The following is a 22,328-nucleotide window of genomic DNA, read 5'->3' as shown; positions in this document are numbered from 1 at the left end:
ATGAGGACCAGTCATATGTATGTTTTTATTCTAATGTGCTATTTGGTTTTTATAGAATCCTGAACAAATCGATAATAAGGGAAACATGCTTAGCCATCTGTTTTTTAATGCAAAACCAAAACATTTTTAATAGAGTTTTTAAAAGAAAGCTGCCATACAGCCTATTTCCACAGCTTGAGTACGAGACTGCTGGTAGTACGGGTCATCAGTCTGCCTGTCTTCATGTAGCAGAACCTAGCCTTCTGGGCTTAAATAAAAACCTTGAAAGAAAACATGTACTTTGCAGTTTCTTCAAACATCCCAGTCTAAATGACCTCCCTGACTCGAGCATTTGCTCTGCTGTCATGAAACTTGCCTTTACAGCTCCATCACTTTGAGATCTGACTTGAGGAAACATTTTGCTGAAGCAGCATGGCGCCTCTTCAGTTCAGCAAGGCACAAATGGACAGGCAGATTTCTTCTTATTAGTAAGAAGATCGAAGACTAAAGATCTCCAGTTTAATACATGAACTGCGTGATGAAGAAACAGAAGTATTCTGGTTAGTTCTTTCTTTAGCAGCAGAACATGTGATAGATGTGATTTGGCTTGTACCCCACAAAGATATGCATCCTGTGAGATATCAAAATAACTCAGTCGGCATAGAGGCGTTTTTGTTGAGATGATGCGTATAGTCAGAGAAAGGAAGTACTCAGGAAGAGGCGTCGGAAAAGCCTTCAGGGTTCAGGCTGATCTTCTCTATGAAGGAAGAAAGAATGAGCATTCTGTTGTTCACCTCTGGAAACACTACATGAAATTACATTTAGTAACATTCAGTTATATTAGGTTTGAAAACACAGGCTCAGTAGTTATTTAGGCCCATTACTCTGACAGGTTCAGTGTTCATAATGTATCACAGTGCGCATGTTAGCCACCTCCTCTCTTCTTCTAAGCACTTCACACATGAGCTGTCTCCTCCTACTGCTGTGTTGTCCTGCTGCCTTCCAGCTGCCCTGTGTGAACTGTCAGAGTAAGAATAGGCTCTATCCTCAGTGCTGCACCGGCTGCCCCGGTCCTCATTCTCACTGCCTCTGCATTAGATTACATGTCCTCTTTAGACAGACTGAGAAGTTAAGTAGCATTCAAAAGCCCTCGTCCTCTCCGTCTGTAGGGCTCTCGAGCTTCTCGCTCTGCAGGGCTGCGGGGGCGTGACATGAGGTTTCAGCCTGTCGACAATCCCACGGTGCCCTTTCCCATTTTTCTCACTTTAAAAGTGCACATTTCCTTCTCTGCAGGAGTTCGGGCTTTGAGTTGGCACCCAAAACATCCCCTCCTTTTCCTCCTCCTCCTCCCTCATTCTAAGTCTTGTACAGCAGCTTGTGCTACATTGATTCACTGGTGTCGATACAAGCAGCGTTTTTCGAGCTCTAATTTTAGCTGCGCCGTGAGAGGCTGGTGTGGATGATATTGATGCTGGATGTCAAGAGTCGTGACGCATTTTAATTTCAGAAATATGCCAAACAGAGCGCTCAGGACTTTGATGCATTTTCCATTTTGCATGTGTGAGTCTGGGATAGTGGCTGGTTCAAAGGCTGCTGTGATTGTATGGTTTGTTGGGTGGGGGTAGGCGCCTGCTGAAAATGCTTTCCTGTGGAGGGGAAAAAAAAAAAACCTGTATGCACTTTTAGATGTAGACATCTGACAAGTGTTTGCAGTGTGTGTGTGTGTGTGTATGTATCTGTCTGTAATATATATATATATATATATATATATTATTATATTATTATATAAAATATAATATAAATAATGGGAGGGGAATGGGCTTGATGCCAGAAAGCAGGGTGGGTACATTGTGTGACTACACATCCTCCATTCCTGCAAGTCTGTGCATGCTTTATAATTTCTCTAGCTGCTGAGGACTCAGATAGCGGAAACATGCCCTTTTTAAATACATCCTGAAAATATAGATTACTGGATTGCGGCTCAGCTCTAGAGCCACTGCCTTTATGTTCATCTGAAATGCAACGCTGATTATGTGGGGACCATAAAAGGAAAAAAAAAGAACAGTACAGCGATAATGCTGTCGACATGTGGGCCAGATTAAAAAGGAGCTGCGGTTTCATAGGTCGCCCGTGAATAGGTGCAATAAAGAAACGCAGATTGACTCACTGGAATGTGTTATTGTGCAGAAAACCAGACGAATGGCTTGTTCTAAATGAGCGCAGAATCAGTGACAAAAGCATTAAACATGTATGCATTTCTCTTTAAAGCTGGGTAATTATACAGCAGCATGCCTGTGTAATTCCACTTGAAGAGCATAACAGTAAAAGCTGTAATTCAATACATATATTTTTACAGCCATCCAGCAGCTAAACATCGCCACAGCTTTACCAAATGTATAATAATGAAGCTGTTTTCTTTGCATTGCTGCCACTTCTATAGTGCTGTCTTCTTTAGGTTCTTGGCTCGTGCTCTATAAAGTGGTGTTGCTGTGTTTGCAGGAGGGACAGCAGTCTGGTGAAAGAAGAGATCAAAGCCTTCCTGGGGAACAGGAGGATCTCTCAGGCAGTGGTGGCACAAGTTACCGGTTAGTAACTGACAAACTGACACTCCTGTGTCAGACCGTGTCCTTGATATTAGATGTTTTCTGTTGCTGTCTCCTTGCTGTGCACGTGTATTGATTGTGTGTCCTTCTCCTCAGTTTTGACATTGATGTTTAAGGAAATGTGTGTTATTTCTGACTCCTTTTGAAAAGCTTGTTTCCTGACCCTGAAGACATGTCAGCCTGGCACATTATAAGCAGGGCTGCCTTCTAAACACTGACAAGGCGCCCGATTTCACACATCCTCTGTGCACTTTTTTTGTCTGCATCATTTCACACAAAACAACACAAGATCATAATTCAGCAAGCTATAATTTTTACACATCGAGCTGTGTTTCTCACAGATTTAGTAGGATGCTGTGTGCATGCAAGTGCATGTGCACACATTGAAATAACTCTGTTCATAGGTTTCTTCTCTGCAAATAGGTTATTTTCCAAGTACTTTCTGACAGATCATTGAGCAGTATGATCAGTTTCCTCTCCAGCAAGTTTCTCATCCTCCACATGAACTCTGTCTCTGCCGTCTTGGATTGCAGCTGCTGACAGCAGTCCTTGTTCTGCTCTGCACACGAACCAGATTTCCACCTGCTGCAGGTTCTCATTACTGACCCTCCAGCCCAGCTACTGCAGTCCAGGACAGTGGAGCAGGAGTTTGTCTGATTGCAGGATGAGAAACTCATGGATCTTGAAGCCTAACATAACAGCTGTTTAGCAGAAGCTGAACTTCAAAAATGTTAGGGGGTCCACTAGTATCGCAACTGTTCTCAGTGTCTGAAATACACTGCTCAAAAAAAAATAAAGGGAACACTCAAATAACACATCCTAGATCTGAATGAATGAAATATTCTCATTGAATACTTTGTTCTGTACAAAGTTGAATGTGTTGACAACAAAATCACACAAAAATCATCAATGGAAATCAAATTTATTAGTCAATGGAGTCACACACAAAATTAAAGTGGGAAAACACACTACAGGCTGATCCAACTTTGATGTAATGTCCTTAAAACAAGTCAAAATGAGGCTCAGTATTGTGTGTGGCCGCCACGTGCCTGTATGACCTCCCTACAACGCCTGGGCATGCTCCTGATGAGGTGGCGGATGGTCTCCTGAGGGATCTCCTCCCAGACCTGGACCAAAGCATCTGCCAACTCCTGGACAGTCTGTGGTGGACGGAGCAAGACATGATGTCCCAGATGTGCTCAATCGGATTCAGGTCTGGGGACTGGGAGGGCCAGTCCATAGCTTCAATGCCTTCATCTTGCAGGAACTGCTGACACACTCCAGCCGCATGAGGTCTAGCATTGTCCTGCATTAGGAGGAACCCAGGGCCAACTGCACCAGCATATGGTCTCACAAGGGGTCTGAGGATCTCATCTCGGTACCTAATGGCAGTCATGCTACCTCTGGTGAAAACATGGAGGGCTGTGCGGCCCTCCAAAGAAATGCTACCCCACACCATTACTGACCCACTGCCCAACTGGTCATGCTGAAGGATGTTGCAGGCAGCAGATCACTCTCCACGGCGTCTCCAGACTCTGTCACGTCTGTCACATGTGCTCAGTGTGAACCTGCTTTCATCTGTGAAGAGCACAGGGCGCCAGTGGCGAATTTGCCAATCCTGGTGTTCTCTGGCAAATGCCAAGCATCCTGCACGGTGTTGGGCTGTGAGCACAACCCCCATCTGTGGACGTCGGGCCCTCATACCATCCTCATGGAGTCGGTTTCTAACCGTTTGTGCAGACACATGCACATTTGTGGCCTGCTGGAGGTCATTTTGCAGGGCTCTGGCAGTGCTCCTCCTGGTCCTCCTTGCACAAAGGCGGAGGTAGCGGTCCTGCTGCTGGGTTGTTGCCCTCCTACGGCCTCCTCCACGTCTCCTGGTGTACTGGCCTGTCTCCTGGTAGCACCTCCAGCCTCTGGACACTACGCTGACAGACACAGCAAACCTTCTTGCCACAGCTCGCATTGATGTGCCATCCTGGATGAGCTGCACTACCTGAGCCACTTGTGTGGGTTGTAGAGTCCGTCTCATGCTACCACGAGTGTGAAAGCACTAAGAACATTAAAAAGTGACCAAAACATCAGCCAGAAAACATAGGTACTAAGAAGTGGTCTGTGGTCCCCACCTGCAGAACCACTCCTTTGAGTGTGTCTTGCTAATTGCCAATAATTTCCACCTGTTGTCTATTCCATTTGCACAACAGCATGTGAAATTGATTGTCAATCAGTGTTGCTTCCTAAGTGGACAGTTTGATTTCACAGAAGTTTGATTTACTTGGAGTTATATTGTGTTGTTTAAGTGTTCCCTTTATTTTTTTGAGCAGTGTATTTACAACCCCTCCCCAAAAATGCTGAGTAGTCGCTAAAGAGTGCTTAGATGGACTGCCCAAGTCAAGTCATAGGACCAAATGTACTTAGACCCCAGTCACACTGGCCTAGAGTCTGGTTGGTGGACCTCTGGCAACCTTTGGTCACTTGGAAAATTGTTTATTCCTGGACTGGGTGACAAGTTTTGCTGGAGGTTGCTAGGTGAATTCAGTTGCTAAAAGTGAGATGCTCAAAAACCTGCTTGTGGTTGCTTTGGTCACCTGAATTTCACATGGAAGAGGCTAAGGATGTGCGCTTACTCGATTACTCAACTAGCCGACTAATCGTCGCTATTGTTACTAGTCGGTACCAGACATACTAGTCGGTTAGCCTAATTATTAAGGTTTCAGTAAACCCAGTGCTGGTAAGTGTTTGTCCTAAATGTTATGCAGCCATCTGCCACCAGATGGAGCTGCAGCCCTTACATTGTTATAGAAAAATGCCATAGCGTAAGCACACCTCCAAAGAAACACCCTTCCTTCCCTGCATTTCCGTTTTGTACAAAGAAGCATGAAAATTATAGGGACAAATGTGTTTGCGTCTTTAAAAACACTGAGAGTAGGACCCAGGAGGGAAAAAAGTGCCAGCATTTTATGTTTGTCGGCCTACATTGCATGTAAAACACCAGGACACGACCGAAAGGTAATTAACACATGCGATGCACCTGCACAGGTATAAACGCAGCAACATCGTCCACTTACGTCATAGCAGCTGAAGCCTGAATCAGGGGTAAGCTGGAGGAGGAGGCTGGGCGAGGGGGAGGTCTGGGCTCCTCTGATGCGGAGTGCCGTACAGTTAAGCAGCATTTAAAATACGATTCATCATAGAAGAACGCGATTAACGGTTTCAAATGCCTTTGTTTAGACAGCTTTTGACATTGTCCATTAAACAGGCAAAAAAATTAATTTTATATCTGAGTGTTTTAGTTTTAGACTAGTTGGTTAGTCTAATTTTTTTTCCCCCTTGTTTAGTTGACTCTTAAATTAGTCACCAGGAACATCCCTAGAAGTGACCCTCTTATCTGCAAGCATTAGCCAACTGCTAGTAAAATTTGAAAAAGTGCAGCGCAACCTGGAAACGGAGAACGTTTGGTTGCAGTGCCTCAGCGCCGCAATCATCACACTTGAAAAGGCACAACAAAAATAATACAAGGGAAGTGCATGTTTTAGAACCAAGTTTGTCTCTGAAAACAGCATCACAATTCATATGAAGGAAAGGCAGCTGAAGGAGAATCAATATGTTCTGACATAAGGGTGAAATCTTTCATTAGAAATTGATGGCAACAGACTCTCTGGGGTCGGAGGTTGGGGCAGCTGTTCTGTTTAAATTTAACAGCTCAGGTGGAGTGCAAGATTTGTGCAGAGACAGGCTGCTTTATTACCAACAAGTCACCTGTACAAACCTGAAATCTGTATTACAGCCGACCTGTGGAAGAACACGCCTGTGTTGCTGCACATATCGCTCTTTTTTTCTGCAGGTATTTATTAAAGTCAAACAAAGGAATGTAACTCATTGCCACCAACAGCTTGCTGGATGACTTAAAAAGCAAAGTGGTGCTGTAAACGTTACAAGCCCATATAAATCAAACTCTAATTTCAATTTAACAGGTATTGAACTTGCAAGTTGACTGACAAGTGATCGTGGAAGACATCAATTCTAAGCCTAAAAGAGAAAATGCCACCTATCCCTTTTTGTATTCTCCTCTGTGTCTCTTGAATTCTTCCAGGGCTTGTCTACAGTTTGTGTAAGGGCTTGATGCAAAAACCCCACTGTGTTGTAATTTGATGTCTGGCTGCTTTCCAGGCATCAGTCAGAGCAGGATCTCCCATTGGTTGCTGCAGCACGGCTCCGACCTGAGCGAGCAGAAGAAGAGAGCTTTCTACCGCTGGTACACGCTGGAGAAAACCACACCAGGTACATCTGGCTTGATTAAATGGCACACTATGTTTTGGCATTTTGCCCTCATTCGACAGTTGGCAGTTGAGAGAAAGTGGTGGGGGTGGGGTGGTGGGTGGTGACCCCATAGATTATTTCTATAGCTCAGTGGAAGTAAATCAGGACTGTTCCCTGGTTCATGCAGCTAATGTGAAGTTTGGAGAACCCAATGAAATATTTAGGATGAACATGGCATGAATGTCTGAGTCCAGCATCGTTTACCATAGCGTGGATTATGTTGTGTGTAATGTAATGGGTGTTGACATGTTCATTTAAATCATGAATTTTGCAACCTGGCACATTTATTTTTCATCTGTGATCGGTATACAACTTGTTCTTATATGCTCTGCATTTCAGCATATATTTATGTATTACTTAGGTGCTCCATACACTGGCCGGGCTTTCTGATGTGAATAGGCAAGCAAATAAAAGATAATACATTTATTTATTAAGCAAGGTTATGTTTTTATTGCCATCTTCTACATTTTCATAATATTACAAACAGCAACATCATTTCTCTTGTAAACACTTTCTGTAGCCAGACATATCTGTTCTCTAATCTTTGGATTCTCAGGAGCTGCTTATTGAAACCTTCATAGATCATCGGTGATGTTTCAGATTGAGCCACTGTGCGGGCCATCACAAAACTTTGAGCTTTTTTCCTCTATGGTAGGCGGTCGTAGCGATAAGTGGGTTGATGATCTTGTATCACAGACAAGCTTATTTCCGTAGCAAATCTGCTTTTCCGTTAAGTCTTAGATATGATGTCATTAAATAAGTAAATAATAGTGCTGTCTGCTGTCAGCTGCACCAACTGTAGAATAGATTTTTGAGTCTTTTGCACCAACCAGTCTTAACTCTCGTCTTAAATATGATGTCTTGGTGATGCACATTTATGTGAATGCACGTTTGATTGTGGCTGTTGCTTAGCAGCATGCACTCTCTTGTTAATTTGTCATTTCTGATATGCAGCTTGTTATGAAGGATCAAAGCAAATGAAAAGGCAATTTCACCTCCACTAAAATAAGAAAATGAGTAGAGCATAGCAGAATATAGTCAGCACAAAAACACAGTCTAACTTGATGACAATCAAGAAGGATCAGTCGACTAGGAAATGAATAAATAATTGTTTTGACCTGGGCATCCTTCACTCAGAAAACAACATAGAGAAAAATTGGAAAGAAGATGGAAGAAGAAAAAGAAACTCCTCCATCAGCTCCTCATCATTGTAGATGTCATTGTTTTCTGTTTGTTTCTGGTGGTCACATGACATTGCTACTTTGTTACAAGCTCTTCGGAAACAACCTAGATTTTGACCTACCTTATTCTCCTGGTTAGGTTCAAGGTTTACACCTGGTCACAATGAGGAGAAGGTGTAGGTCTGGATAGCACAGCTAGTGTAACTGTTGGGTTTTACTTAGAATACCACATTGGCAGCAGCTGAGTTTAAGACCGAGCATGAAGACTGGAGAATGATGAAAAGCAGCAGAGATGTGGATCCTGACTTCTGAGTTTCAGAATAAACTTGAGAGTGAAAAGAGGCTGAGGTGAAAACTTAGGAAAGGTTCACTCTGACTTTTCCAGTCCACAGTAGATCAGTTCACCACCACTCCAGACTGTCTTACTAACCTCCACCCTCACCTTAACTCTTAATTGCCATTTCCTAATGTCATGAACAGGGGAACTGGCTACCTGGAAACTTGTTGCCTATTTCCTTATAGGTGTCAGTGATTTAAGTGATAGAGAACCAGGCAGCTGCTCAGAGGCTTCAAGGCTGCTGATTGATGGGATAAGGTGTGAGGGGTCACGGTGTTTATGAAGCTTTCAATTTGCATCACCCCGTCTTTGCTGTTGATGATGAAGCCATAGTCCTCGTCTTGGTAAAAGTTCTCTTTTTAAAAACTGTACAAAAAAACCCAACAAATTTATCTCTTAAGGCCCTTTCACACCGGACGCGTAAATTCCGTGCGAATGTTTCGTGCGTTAAAAATATTTTTTGGACTCTCCTGTTCTTAATGCAGCCGTTCACATCGACCGCGTCATTTCACAGGACGAATTTGCGGCATTTATTTTTTCGGATCAAGTTCGATTTTTCTGACTTTCGCAAGCGAACAAACAGGACTGACCAATCAGAGTGCTGCATTTAGCAGCATGCGAGGTCATAGCTCAAAACACGAACCGATGTACTGAATATACAGTGATGTGGGAACAATAAAATCATAATATTTTACCTCAGACACACAGCTGCACGCTGCTCCGGGTCAGTCGGCTCTCTGATATTATCCTCTGCCTCCTCACATGTGATCCCAACTCTGCCAACAAGAGCTCAAACTGTCCCACTGACATCCAGAAATTTGAGTGAAAGCATCCGTGATGCAGCTTCAGCTCCATGATCAAACCATGAAACTCTCCCTGCTGCTGCCTTCTTATGAGTTGGATGAACCCATAAACTCTGTTTCTTCCTTCTCTTGTTTAGAAACATCAGGACCATTACATCATCACTTGATGTCGACTGCATTTTTTTTTTCCACCGTGCGTTATATAGGGAGGATTTAGTCGCAAAAACGCAACGCGTCCGGTGTGTATATAGGTTACACGACAGGTTCGCATCCGAAAGATTCGGAATTTCGTGTCGTTTTTACGCAACGCATCCGGTGTGAAAGGGCCTTTAGTTTAAAATGTTGAAAAGAGTGTTTCATATTTTGCTTTATGGCTTTTTGGCTACATTGTGACCTGGAGTTCCCAAACTGTTGTTGCCAGTGTTAATGTGGAGAGGTATGTGTGCTTATTTATCTACCTTAACTACTGCACAGATGTCTTCCCAACTTATCTCTCAACTAATTGTCATCTTCAAAGCTTATTTTCTTCAGTCAGAGCAGTAAAGGATGTAAAGATAGCAGCAACGTTTGCCTCACGGATCTCAGCATGGAGGCAGCTCCAAAGAAGAGTAGCACAGTTGGAGAAACTCCACTGCCTGCAGTGTTTAGTGTTGCTGTGATAATAAAGTAGTCAACATCGTGTGATATTTGTGGTGCAGAAATGTTAAATGTTAGCAAAAACACTTTGAAAACTTGTATGAATTGGCGTTGAACATCAGCCATTTGTAGGAGCTCAAACAGAGTGCAGATGTGGCGTAAGAAATTAGAAATTGCAGCTCCAACAAGAAGAGATGAGGGAATGTACTGTAACATCCACATAGCAGCACCTTGGGAAGTCACCCACGGATCAGTTTGTGGGAGATTTTTTTTTTTACTCTACAAACTTTAGTAATTTGTAGCATCAGATTCGAGTTGAACCATTCATGGCCAATTACAGGGTTTGTCCCAATAATCTCGCTTAAGTGTTTCTCTGTGCAATGCATTTCCTCTAATTATAAAGTCAAAGGCTTAAGCTAGAAATTAAGTAGGACTAGTATACATAAGAGGCATCATGATTTCCTGTGTTGTCTTACGTGTTAACCTGTAATTTCAAAACACTAAAATATAGTGTTTTGATTTGAACTAAGCAACATGGTTTGATTGCATAAGATAAACAAATGTAAATGCAAATGACATTTGTTTTAAAGAAATATGGCTGGTAGAAGAAAGATAACAGTAGCAATATATTGTGCATAAAGAAGTTCAATGCCATTTTATTTATATAGATTCAAATCACAACAGTCACCTCAAGGTACTTTACATTGTAAGGTAAAGACCGTACAATAATTACAGAGAAAACCCAACAGTCAAAATGACCCCCTGTGAGCAGCACTTGGTGATAGTGGGAAGGAAAAACTCCCTTTTAACAGGAAGAAACCTCCAGCAGACCCAGGCTCAGGGAGGGGCAGTCATCTGCTGCGACCAGCTGGGAGTGAGAGGATGAAGTTATAAATATATTTAAAGTTCAGAAGAAAGCAAAAGTATTTGGACATCCAAGATCAAAATCTTTAATACTTAGTTTGCCATTTGTTATCTTCCACAACTGTAGTTGAGTTTTTCAGCAGGAACCAGCATGAAATATGTTTACATTTTGCTTCAGAGCATCAAACAAAGCTCACGCTTTTTTTTTCTGTGGCCATTATAAGACTTTGATTTACCCCTGTGCAAAATATTGAACAGACAGCTGGCGTGCTTTGGATCACTTTCTGGACAAAAAATGTCTTGAATATTTGCTCTATGTAACTTTTGCATGTTTTAAACGCATTATGATTGTCAACGTGTGCCCTGATTGTCATATAACTGAAAAAATCAGGCTAGTGTAGCTAACTTACAGCTAGCTGGATTTTTTTTGTTTTCTAATGTTACTGCTAGCAGCCAAATAACATCACCAGTTAACGGGAGCCATGATTTTAGTTCTATATTTGATGTTAAACAGGATTGTTTAGTCAACAATAAATTGTACAATAGCACTGTAGATGGTATAAAAGATGGACTAAGATACTGTGACATCAGACGTTGGTTTTGGACTCCACATTTTGAAGCTTCAACATTAGCATTTTGGCTGGTACCATCTTTGTTTCTTGAAGCCGGACGTTACCTTATGGATGAAAGAGTGGACCACTAAATTATCAGCTAATGCTTATTAGTTTGGTTAGCAAGCTGTAAACATAAACTGTATGGGTGCAAACCACAGACATGCATATGGTCTAGTTAGTGCTTAGTAATTTTAGTACAGTGCTGATGAGTTTCCTTCCTCCCCAGGGAGTGCAAGATATTTATATAGGAAAAACCCTGATTAAGCTAGCAGTATATACTGTAATTACATCAGCTGGGCCAGTAAAACTATACAGGAGGCCAGTCTGAGCTACTGGGGACCCAGTGGAGAAAAAAAAACAGTTTTCAGGTGATTTTCCAAATTCAATATAATTTGAGCTCAACATTTGGACTCCTACATTTCTCATGATGGAACTAACAGGATTATCCCGCATTTCTAAAGGTCATGGAGAAAGAATTCTGAATTGGCACACCTAGAGACCAATAATACATTCTCTTTATCAGGTAACCTTTATGGTAGTTTGCTGCTATAAAGAAATCCCCCGAAGTCATCTGGTGATAGTCTGTTACGTCATCCTGAATCCACACTGCACTGTAAACAGCAGAAACAAGAGGCCTGATGCTTTCTTCAGGTCCAGCGTGTGCATACACACGCGTGTTTACTGTATCGCCCTATAGGCAGACAGCAGACATCCCACGCCTTGTCCTCTGCAGCATGTTCCTTGGTGGAGCCCTGCCAACACCGTCAGCACTGGAAACTGCTCTAAGTTATTTATGGCTAGACGCACCACACATGCTTCCACTGCTGCTGCAGAGAAAACTGACGCCTCATTCATGGCATTGTGATGAACTAGGCAGTGGCCGGGTGACCCAGTTTGGCCTTGTTCAGTGTCCAGGCTTTACAGCGTAAAGTTAAATGAGTGCAAATCAGAGCTTTTTCAGTCGTTTTTCTCCTGTGGTCATGACTCGAGCTGAGGAGGCACAGCCTTCGTCAGCACTTTACACCTGAGTTTATAATCAGAATAAAGTGTAACATTAGCAAAAGGCAATGCACATTCTCACATTAATCATGAAGGAATTGGGTTCTGGCTCTCGAAACAGCCCCTCCTCATGCCATCAGCACCATGGTTTTCACTCGCGCTTCCAAACCACAAAGACACCTGCAGACTTCTTGCGGCTTGACTCTTCCTGACACGTTGTCAGTTGTAACTGAGTAATTCTCCTGCTGCAGGTGCCACTCTGAACATGCGACCAGCTCCCTTGCCCCTGGAGGAAATGGAGTGGAGGCAAACCCCACCCCCACTCACCACTGCCCCAGGAACCTTCCGGTTGCGTCGGGGAAGCCGCTTCACTTGGAGAAAAGAGTGCCTGGCTGTGATGGAGAGGTGAGGTCCAGAGGAAATGTGGACTTTAAAAACAGAAGTGAAAAAGGTGATGGATGGTAGGAATGCTTCATAACAACTTTTATTTCCTCAAGGAATAAAATAAAAACAACACTGCAGCCAGCAATGCGACTTGTCTCATACACACTCAGTGTTAGCTTGGCTGTGCCGCATACATGACAAACAGCAGTGACTCCAGCTTGTTGACATCGTCCTTGTGTAGTGAAATTAATTTAATCACTGTGACTCTTGTGCTATTTATAGCTACTTCAACGACAACCAGTACCCAGATGAGGCCAAAAGGGAGGAGATAGCAAACGCCTGCAATGCTGTTATTCAGAAACCAGGTAAACCAGCAGGTGGAACCCACTGAAAGAACACAAGCTTTTTGTTAATTGGAACGAATAATGGCTTCATTTACAGGCTACAGGAAGGCTCCAGCACTGTGCAAACATCAATGCATCTTGGATGTGAAATGCATTGTGTTCTCATAACTGTGAAATCTCAGGGAGGCCAAAAGGGAATTTGTTCATATTTGATACAAATATTCACTCCCAAAACATTGTTTTTTTGGCCATAATTCATAAGCTAATTATGACAACATTTTACACAAATGTCTTTAAGGATAAAATAAGGACATGAAGACACTTTATAGCCTACAGGTTAAAGTCACCTTCACTGGGGCTTTCAAAAATACTTTTCTGGCCATTATTCACATTACTCACCAACTGTATTATCTACTGTTATGTTATAGATATGTCATGTAGAGCTGTGTTTTCTGTCAGGAAAAAAACCAGTAAAACCTTTTTATTTACATTGAGTCTAAAAAGACACTGGGAACTGCAACTGGCGTAGAATGACATGTGATTATATATTTGTACTTTTTTTTCCCCCCAGGAAAGAAGCTGTCTGATCTGGAGAGGGTCACCTCTCTGAAAGTTTACAACTGGTTTGCCAATCGCCGCAAAGAGATCAAGAGACGTGCCAACATTGGTAATGTAGCTCTGGGGAGGGACCACAAATTTACGCTGTTGTTGATGATATCACATCATTTATGACATTTATGTTATGGTTTTCCTAACGGCTCACCAGGCATTCCTTCCTTCCTTCCTTCAGTATAACTGTCAGTCACCTGATATGTCATGAACTCTGCCAAAGGGCTTCAGTAATGAAGACAGCTGAAGGTTCTGAAGACATTCAGATCAAACTGTATGAACACCATCCAGGGTTGTTTAATATGGTGATGGTAGCAGAATGTGGATATTTAATACATTTATCAGTTCTTTTAGTTTAAACTTTCAATCAGGTGTGCACTACTTTTGTTGCTTTGGTTAAACTCTGGACTAGCTAAGTGCTTAGAGCAAAAATTTTAGGTTGCTTCCGTTTGGTGAGGTTTGCGGGCATTGATTCATGCACAGCTCTGTTAAGGTCCCACCTCAGCATTTCCATCAGGTTGGGCTCTGGACTTTGATTGGCCCATTGCAGCACCTTGATTCTTTTCTTTTCAGTCATTCTGGTGTAGACTTGCTGCTGTGCTTGGGTTCATTGTCCTGTTGTATGATCCAATTTAGGCCAAGGTTTAGCTGTCACATGATGGGCAGCAGTAGCTGCTCCTCTAAGGTCGTTGCTGAAGTCTTTCCTCCTTGGCATTATGTTAAAACACACTTGAACACTCCAGATCTGCACAAACTGCCAAAACATCTGCTTTTATAGAGGTGCACACACTCGCTGATGATCTGTTAATTTGATTAGCAGCAGCAGGCTGCTACTTACCCTTTTAAATCCTATGGAAGCTGTAAGAGTGTGCTTAGTTTTTCACACACTGCTTCTGCATTTTGGCTAAGTGTGTTAACTACATAATGACACAGTGTAATATGTCATGTGTTGTTGTTTATCTGTGGTTGTCGCTCCCTACTTTTAAGACCTGGTAAGGATCAGATCTTTTTTTTTAAGTCCTGGTAGATAAAACCTTAGAATTGAATGAGGGTGTGTTTTCTGTTTATTGTGACTGTAGCTGTCCATTTACCAATTATTAGAGCTATCACAACCATTTAGCTTCTATTTGTAGCCAAATATATCATCTATGCAATTAGTTTCACCAACTTTTCCAACCATTTAGCCATTCTTTTAGGTTTTTCCACTAATTATGTTAAAACTATCCACCACTTTGGGATTAATACTTAAAGCATGAATGCACTGATTTAAGCCATTTCAACCATTAGCTTCTGCTTTTGTTTTTTTTTTTTTTGTTTTTGTTTTTTTTTTTTTTACTTCAAATATCATTTCTTTAAAATTTATTGGGCTGCTCTACAACCTTGCTTGTTCCCCTGATTTGGAATCACTGGTCTCAGTCATATTTTGTAATATTGTCAATGATGCTTCATAAATCTAATGAGCCGTCCTCTTTCTCCAAGAAGCCACAATCCTGGAGAGTCATGGGATAGACGTCCAGAGTCCGGGGGGACACTCCAACAGCGATGACATCGACGGGAACGATTTCTCAGAGCAGGTAGAGCGATTTAGGATACGCGTGTGTAAAGGTTGCGGTGAGAGAAGAGTAAGCAGCCACTAATTTATTTATTTATTTTTTTTTCCCCCCCAACAGCAAGCATGATGATTTTTATTTTTGCCAGCTACTGACACTCAGAGGTTCATTGGTTAGTCCGCTGTGATCATCGTTTTACGTGTTGCTCATTTCAGCTTCACAAGGCCTTCGTTGACTTTACTAATTGGTTTCTGTCTGGTTAAAGTGGTGGTAATAATTGCATCAGGCAGCTCGCAGTGCACCTAAATATAGAAAGCACATGAAGTTCTTTGTTGTAATTGAAACTTGAAGTACATCAGTGGACAAACTCTTTTTTTTTTTTTTCTTGTTACCAGTGGAAACCAATCTGGTTTGTTCTGTATTGAACACACCAGCTTACTGTTAATTGCACAACATTCAAACCTCGACCAATAAGGTTAGATTTAAAATATGTTTGTGATATATATATATTGGTTTGATCATCCTGTGACGCACCGCTGTCAGCCAGGAACAGAAGAAGTTATTGTGCATATTTTAGTGCTTTTTGGGTTCAGCATGACCTGCTAACTAACTCTTTGTTGAAATGCCCCCAGGCCTGTGACCTCCCCTATTTTGACAAAAGACCTCTGAGCCGACCTTTTGGCCTTTATCGATTGGAGCCCACCTCACCCACACAGGTAGCACACACACAGCAACATGTTGCATTTTGTACAATTAATGGATTTTGATAATTAAAGGCAACGTAATGTCCAATCATGAGCCCTTGGCACAGGTTTCACATCTGCTGTATACTTCCATGTGTGTGATTGTGCAAGGATAGCACAGCTCTGCAGCACTGCTGTAAATGAGGCCAAAGCAAAGTCGCAGTTACGTCAGACGGAGGTTAAAGAGGTCCCTCCATCTTCGTGATGCTCTGATTGCATTTCTGTAATTAGATGAATATAGTAATCACATTGCATGTCACTTAAAAGTTGATGAGATGCTTGATGCCATTGCTCACTGATTTTTCAGGCTCTTGTCATGTCAATCTGTACGTCATGTTCTTAACATCCAAAATAACCGCTTTCTTCACATTACATCATCCCATGAAAAGATCCCTGCAGTAGATATTGTAGGGTTCATTTACTAATTCCAGCTGCAGTATTTTTAGACTAAAATGAAACGTGTAGCATAGGAAACCTAGTTTTAGGCTATGATGAATGATGGTATTTCAATAGTTCAGAAATATTGTCCCTGTATAGGATTGGGCTTTAGGAGAACAGGACTCTGTTTTAACTGGATTTACACTTCTTTCAGACATGAATATATGAACAGCTTAATGACTGTTTGTTTATTTTTCAAACATTTAAAAAGTAAGTGATAAAATGAAGAATATACTTACATGCTAAACTTTCAATATACAACATCAGTGGTCCAAAGAAAGCAAGCGTCTTATCGTGTCAATGAGACAAAAATGCTCTTTAATATACAAGATACAGTAACAGTTTTACTTGGACTTTGCACCATGAACTTAAAGAGTTTGAAATGCTGCAGGATAGATGTTGAAATGTGTGTGTGTGTGTGTGTGTGTGTGTGTGTGTGTGTGTGTGTGGGTGTGTGTGTGTGTGTGTGTGTGTGTGTGTGTGTGTGTGTGTGTGTGTCTGTGTGTGTAAACATGGGAGTCTTTCTGTATTGGTGCTAATTTTCTCACCTAATATATACAGCAGAATCCTCTGGTAAATAAATGAAGTTGATAGTGATATTAATGGGGTGATCCTTTATGCACCTGTTGCTGGGATCTTTCTCTTTATGTAATTCTCTCTCCTGAATGACAGAAAGATAAGGTGGTGTGGATGATCCCTGCAGTGTGCCAAACTATATTTCAAGTACCAGTCATGAATTTGAAACCAGGCCTCAGATAAGTGGAATTCGTGGTACTGGGTTTGTGTCCATTTTCACATTCATTTGGCTATACAGAGTGAAGGATTATGGGTGTGCGACCCAACAGGGGTGACACTATGCATCAGTGAAATGCTGACAGGTTGAACAGTGGGCTTGAAGGAGTTCACCCCAAAGGGGAAAGCTCAAAAAAGCAGCGTGAGCAGCACAGACGGTTTGTCTTTACTTGCACAGAAGCTCTTTGTCGGTGTACTCCACTGCAGGGGCTAAGCTTAAGAAGCAACAACAGCCCAAACATGAGAGCAGACCAGAGTTATGTGACTCTGACCGCTGGTAACAGTACACAGCTACGCATGTAGATGATTTACAAAGTGTATTACAGGCACCGGGTGGTCCCTATAATGGGTGCGGGTGTGACTGAAAAAACTTGATGCTGATGCATATGCTTAATAATGTTTCACAATTAAAACCCTGTTAAGACATGAGGGGTTTCTGTCCACCAGTGTGTTGAGTTTGTGCTGTGTTTTGCCTTTGCTGTGGCAAAGCTTATAAATGTTACGCCTGTCACAGTCAAAGTTATTTGTTCAGTTTTGTGTACACTTGTTTTGCTGATGTTGTGTTTGCTTTGCCTCCACTTTAAATTTGTGAAACTGTGATAACATGAGTGCAGTGGGTTGCCGTTAGAATGACCTGTCCTCTTGAACAAACACTAAAATAAAGTGATTGTGTGGAGAATCTTGAACAATCTCATTGTTCTGTCTTAACAAACATGTCATTTTGCCATTGCATAGTCAGTGTGATGCTGCAAAGATCCTTTGTTAGATAAATGTTACCCCTTAACTAGGGACGGGCACATGAAGCAAAAATATCACTAGATATTCCTTAAAGATCCATTACTGACACCTTGTGGCAGTAGTAGCCCATTGCAATACTACCAGGCAAATGTCAAAACAATAGAAAATATATATTTTAGCACAACAAAAACTTGTTTAAATGTTTTACTTCTTTTCTTAAACCATTTAATGTAAAGTGTCAGTACTCTAGTTACAGGTTTTCTTTCTTTCCTGTCATGACCTTTGTCCTTGGTGTTCTTCCCACTACCCCTTCCTCTCCCAGGATGACAGCGTAGCACACAGCGAGCACCAGGACCCCATCTCTCTGGCCGTGGAGATGGCTGCTGTCAACCATACTATCCTGGCCTTGTCCAGAACCGGAGGGGGCCCCAACGACATCAAGACGGAGTCCCTGGAGGACGAATGAACTGCACAGGACCTGGGATAGAGGAAGGGGACAAGAGAAGGAGGAGTATAAAAGATGGAAACCCAGGGGGGTGGGGTGCTGAAAAGAGACCAAAATAATGCTACTTAGTAAAGCTTCAGAATCTGCTCCTCAGCCAGCCCCTTACCCACTCTTCCTTCTCTCTTGGCCTCCCCCTTCCTCTCCCCTCCTCCAAGTAATCTTTGTAAACAGTAATTACCCTCAACCCCACCCCACCCTACTCAATATATTGACACAGCTGGGAGAAATGGGTCACTATAGGCCCTGCGATCTCTGTGAAAATGATCCACAGAAGAAAAAGGGGCTCTCCCAGGCCTTTAACCCCTCTAAATGGTGGCTCTTGCCTGGGAGTGTGAACTCCTCTCTCCTCCCCTCAGTACACTTTTCCTCACAGGATACCTCTTCTCTTTCCTTACCTCTTCCTTGCTCCCCTTTGACTACCCTCTCCAGCCTGGTCGTCTGAGCCGATCCTCAGTCTCTCACCTCAACGTCAACCTCAGAAAAATAATGTGTACTGTATATATAATATATACATATTATATATATATGGTTCTTATGGTTCTCAGTCACACTCACCTCATGGTGTGCTACCTACCTACTTACCTAATCCTCAAATTCACCTCTTCATTGTGCAATTCATCAGAAGAGAAACCTCTAGTCATCGTCTCGGGAATGATGAAGAGCTCATCCTCTGCCTCTCTGGCCACGAGGCTGTCTTCAAAAATGATATCAGAACTGTGCCGTCACTTTTATCCTCTATAGTTCTCATTCCTCAGCAGAATGAATGGCTTTTGGTTTACTTGCAGTAGAGCTGCTAGTTTGAATTAAAAACCCATCCAATGGTGTCCAAACTTTCTGCTAAAAAAACAAAAAAAGTAGTAGCCTTATGTTCACGCAGACAGCTGTTCTTCTTTTTTGCAGTATAAGCCAGTTTTCTGACAGCAGGGATTGGGAATATGATACACTGCACAAAAAAAACATGTTCAGCACACACTGATAATCCCGAAAGTTATTAAGGTTTATATCCAACAGCAGCAGTGGTTTTATTTACGTTCCTCACTTGCTCTTCCTCTTTTGTTTTAGACTGAATAAGCAACTGGACGTTCAATCGTTTTTTGCCTTTGTATTTAGCTCCCCTGTGACACTGTTGTTAAGTGCTAAAGGTTAATGAAGATCATGGTAAAGTCAATGTGATTATCAAGCAAACTTTCTAAGCTATCTGATAATGCTTTGTTTTAAATGTCATCCATGCCAAAGGAAAAGATGCTGAGTCGCTAATACTGATCTGAAAATGGTGTTCAAGTTAATCCAAAGTTATTTATACCAACTCCTTTGGTGTACGTAGGTTTATTTCTCATATTCAGTGAAGCCACTCAAGTCAGTGTAGGCTTGACACTACAGCAGGCCTGTGTCAGTATAGGTAGGTATTAGCAGCCAGGCATATAATGATTAAAATACCCTTAAGCTTTTTACTACTTCTGTGACGCTGCCTCTTTATAATAGCCTCAGTAATGTGCTTTTTATAATATCAGAGATATCAAATTAGATAAAAGTCCACAGTTGAAATGGTTACAAATATCAGAAGGACATTTGAGGCTTCTTTTTTTTATTATTATTATTATCATTATTATTTTATCTTTGTAGCCTCAGAGAAAAACGCACCACCTCAAAGGGAACCCGAATCAAAGACTCTTGAAGGGGTGATATAAGAACAGATTTTTCACTGGGTTTTCTTTGCCCTGGATGGAAGTCTTTCCAAAACCATCTCTTACTGAGTATCACTATGTTGTGAGCTGGGCTGTTTTGGTAGCACAGACTGACATTTACCTTCCAATCTGGCCTCAGGGTGAAGACATTAAAGTAAATAGGTTATAATTTTAAAACGTTACTTGATGTTTGAGAAGATTGATGCCACTCGCGTGTCTGTATGCCAGATATGCTCATGTTCGAGCTCCAGTTAGAGCTAGAAGCTAGCTTAGCTTGGCTTAGCTGCAGGGGGGAAGCAGCTAAGCTAGTTTTGTCCACAGGGGGAAGCTGCTCCTCTAAAGCTTGTTAATGAGCGTGAGGCATTTATTGTGGGTTTCATCTGCGGCTGCTCGCTGAAACTTTTCTTCCGGCCTGAATGCTGAACTCAAAACTAGCACTAGCGTGAAATTTAGCTTAGTAGATGCAACACTGTAATGTTTTCTTAAACGGGTTTTTGCTGCATTTTATGTTTAATCCATGCAAAGTGTTAATAAGTGCACTTTTTTGCCCCCTTTGGAAAAAAAACTGGCTTTCTGCTGAGCCTGGTTAATCTGCCTTCTAGCATTAGCATCATATTTGCATACTGTTGTGACAGTGTTATTTCTTTTCTCTCCAAACTCAGCAAAAACAGGGAATTGCATTTCCCCAAAAAGTCAGGCTGTTGCTCCAACCCCTGCCTCAGTGATGGTTTTGGAGAAAGGAAAGCCTATTCTACAAAGCAGGATTAAGCAGTCCACCAGAAATCTAATGTGTAGTTAGATTTGGAGGTTGGTGATGCACCAAATAACGTCTGGCTCCTGCTTGTACAATAGCTTCCAGCCCTCGGCTCTAGTCTAATAAAGCTCTATTTAATTGTACTGCTTCAGTATGTTCAAAGCTGCAATACAGTGACTCTCAACTGGGACCTGTGTTTGAAAAAGAGTTGAAAGACTAAAAAAAAAAAAAGTATGTATTTATACTCATTTTTTATGGTATTGTACAAAAAGGAATAACATGTTTTGAAATGAAACATGCTTTATTGTTTAATGAATCATGTTTGTTTGTTTGTTTGTTTTTCCCATTTCTCCTCACTTTTTCTTTTTTGTTAAATTATTTAATTTTTTTTTTTTTTGGTCATCCCTTGTTTGAGTGAACAGCAGTCCCCCCCCCCCCCCCCCCCCCCCCCCATTTGTATTGGAAATAGTAAGCTATTTCATGAAAGATAAAACCTGTGATGCACCTTATGAAAATTAGTATTGACATTAACTAAGTATTGTTGTTAACTAAACTTGAAATGTAACCTTCCATTTAAAATGGGGAATTTCCAGTATAATAATGTAAGAAAACATTTCATTAGACCTGCTTCACATAGCGTATTATTATAAACTAAACCCGTGTGTGCCAGCCTCATTGGCTAATGACACCACACCAAACTCCCAATGAAATCGAACATTTTTAATGTAACACAAGTGTGTAACTCATGCAGAATGGTGAGTGTGTATGAATTTAGGTTATGTGGATTTGTGAAATGTGCTCCTTATCTGGAACTGTAAACAAGCTTTAGCACTAATTTAAAAAAAAAAAAGGCACCAAGGCATTAACTTGTATTTTTGGCTACTCTGTTTCTGACAGATTTGAAGATTCATTCTTGAACTAAGTCTATATCTGATAAAACACTAATTGAAATTAACACAATTTTTTCACCCCCGGGAGTTTGGTGTGATGGTCCGCTACAAAGAATATTGTGTTTAGAAGTGGATAAGTCGGTCTTGGTTGTGGGGGTGGGGGAAGAAAAGGCAGCAAAGCATGCATTTGGAGATTATTGCCACTATGAGACACTTTTAAATGAACTGCCTTTGATGTTGTGAGATGCCATGGCCCAATTAGCAAATACAAGTTTTAATCCACTGGTATTTTTTGCATGAACATTTTAAGCTTGACAGAAAAGTTTATGGGGTGAAAGAAAGAACCCTCAGGTGCTCAAAAAGTAGTTTGTTCTTTTTTTTTTTCCAGAAGAAAACTGGAAACTGACTGAAGTGTAAAACAGGCCTTTCCCCGCCCGATGTCGCGCATACTCGGTGGTAGTGCTTACTTTGAAGGGGTGTCCGCTCGTGGCTGTCAGGGTCAACATGTCTACATGTCCTTCTGTGTCCCCTAGTGAAACAACATCCACTTCATCCCAACA

General features: G+C 41.7%; 1 protein-coding gene across 2 annotated transcripts in view; it reads left to right on the top strand.

Moving 5' to 3' along the window:
* The window catches only part of hmbox1b (homeobox containing 1 b), a 30,326-nt gene extending 9,027 nt beyond the window's left edge, over positions 1-21,299 (top strand). Inside the window, exons 3-10 of one of the 2 annotated variants that reach the window (XM_030721717.1) lie at positions 2,479-2,564; positions 6,753-6,863; positions 12,588-12,741; positions 13,003-13,085; positions 13,636-13,731; positions 15,156-15,247; positions 15,856-15,939; positions 18,257-21,299. In XM_030721717.1, the coding sequence (XP_030577577.1) occupies positions 2,479-2,564; positions 6,753-6,863; positions 12,588-12,741; positions 13,003-13,085; positions 13,636-13,731; positions 15,156-15,247; positions 15,856-15,939; positions 18,257-18,400 (850 nt within the window). In that variant the 3' untranslated portion in view covers positions 18,401-21,299. Of the gene's footprint in view, positions 1-2,478; positions 2,565-6,752; positions 6,864-12,587; positions 12,742-13,002; positions 13,086-13,635; positions 13,732-15,152; positions 15,248-15,855; positions 15,940-18,256 lie in introns of both variants that reach the window. The other variant, XM_030721716.1, reaches the window with a different exon arrangement.
* The last annotated feature ends 1,029 nt before the right edge of the window (positions 21,300-22,328 follow it).

The sequence above is a fragment of the Archocentrus centrarchus genome, chromosome 24 (genome assembly GCF_007364275.1).
Source record: "Archocentrus centrarchus isolate MPI-CPG fArcCen1 chromosome 24, fArcCen1, whole genome shotgun sequence".
In the NCBI taxonomy this organism is placed as follows: Eukaryota; Metazoa; Chordata; class Actinopteri; order Cichliformes; family Cichlidae; genus Archocentrus; species Archocentrus centrarchus.
This window is presented reverse-complemented; position numbering and strand designations above follow the sequence as displayed.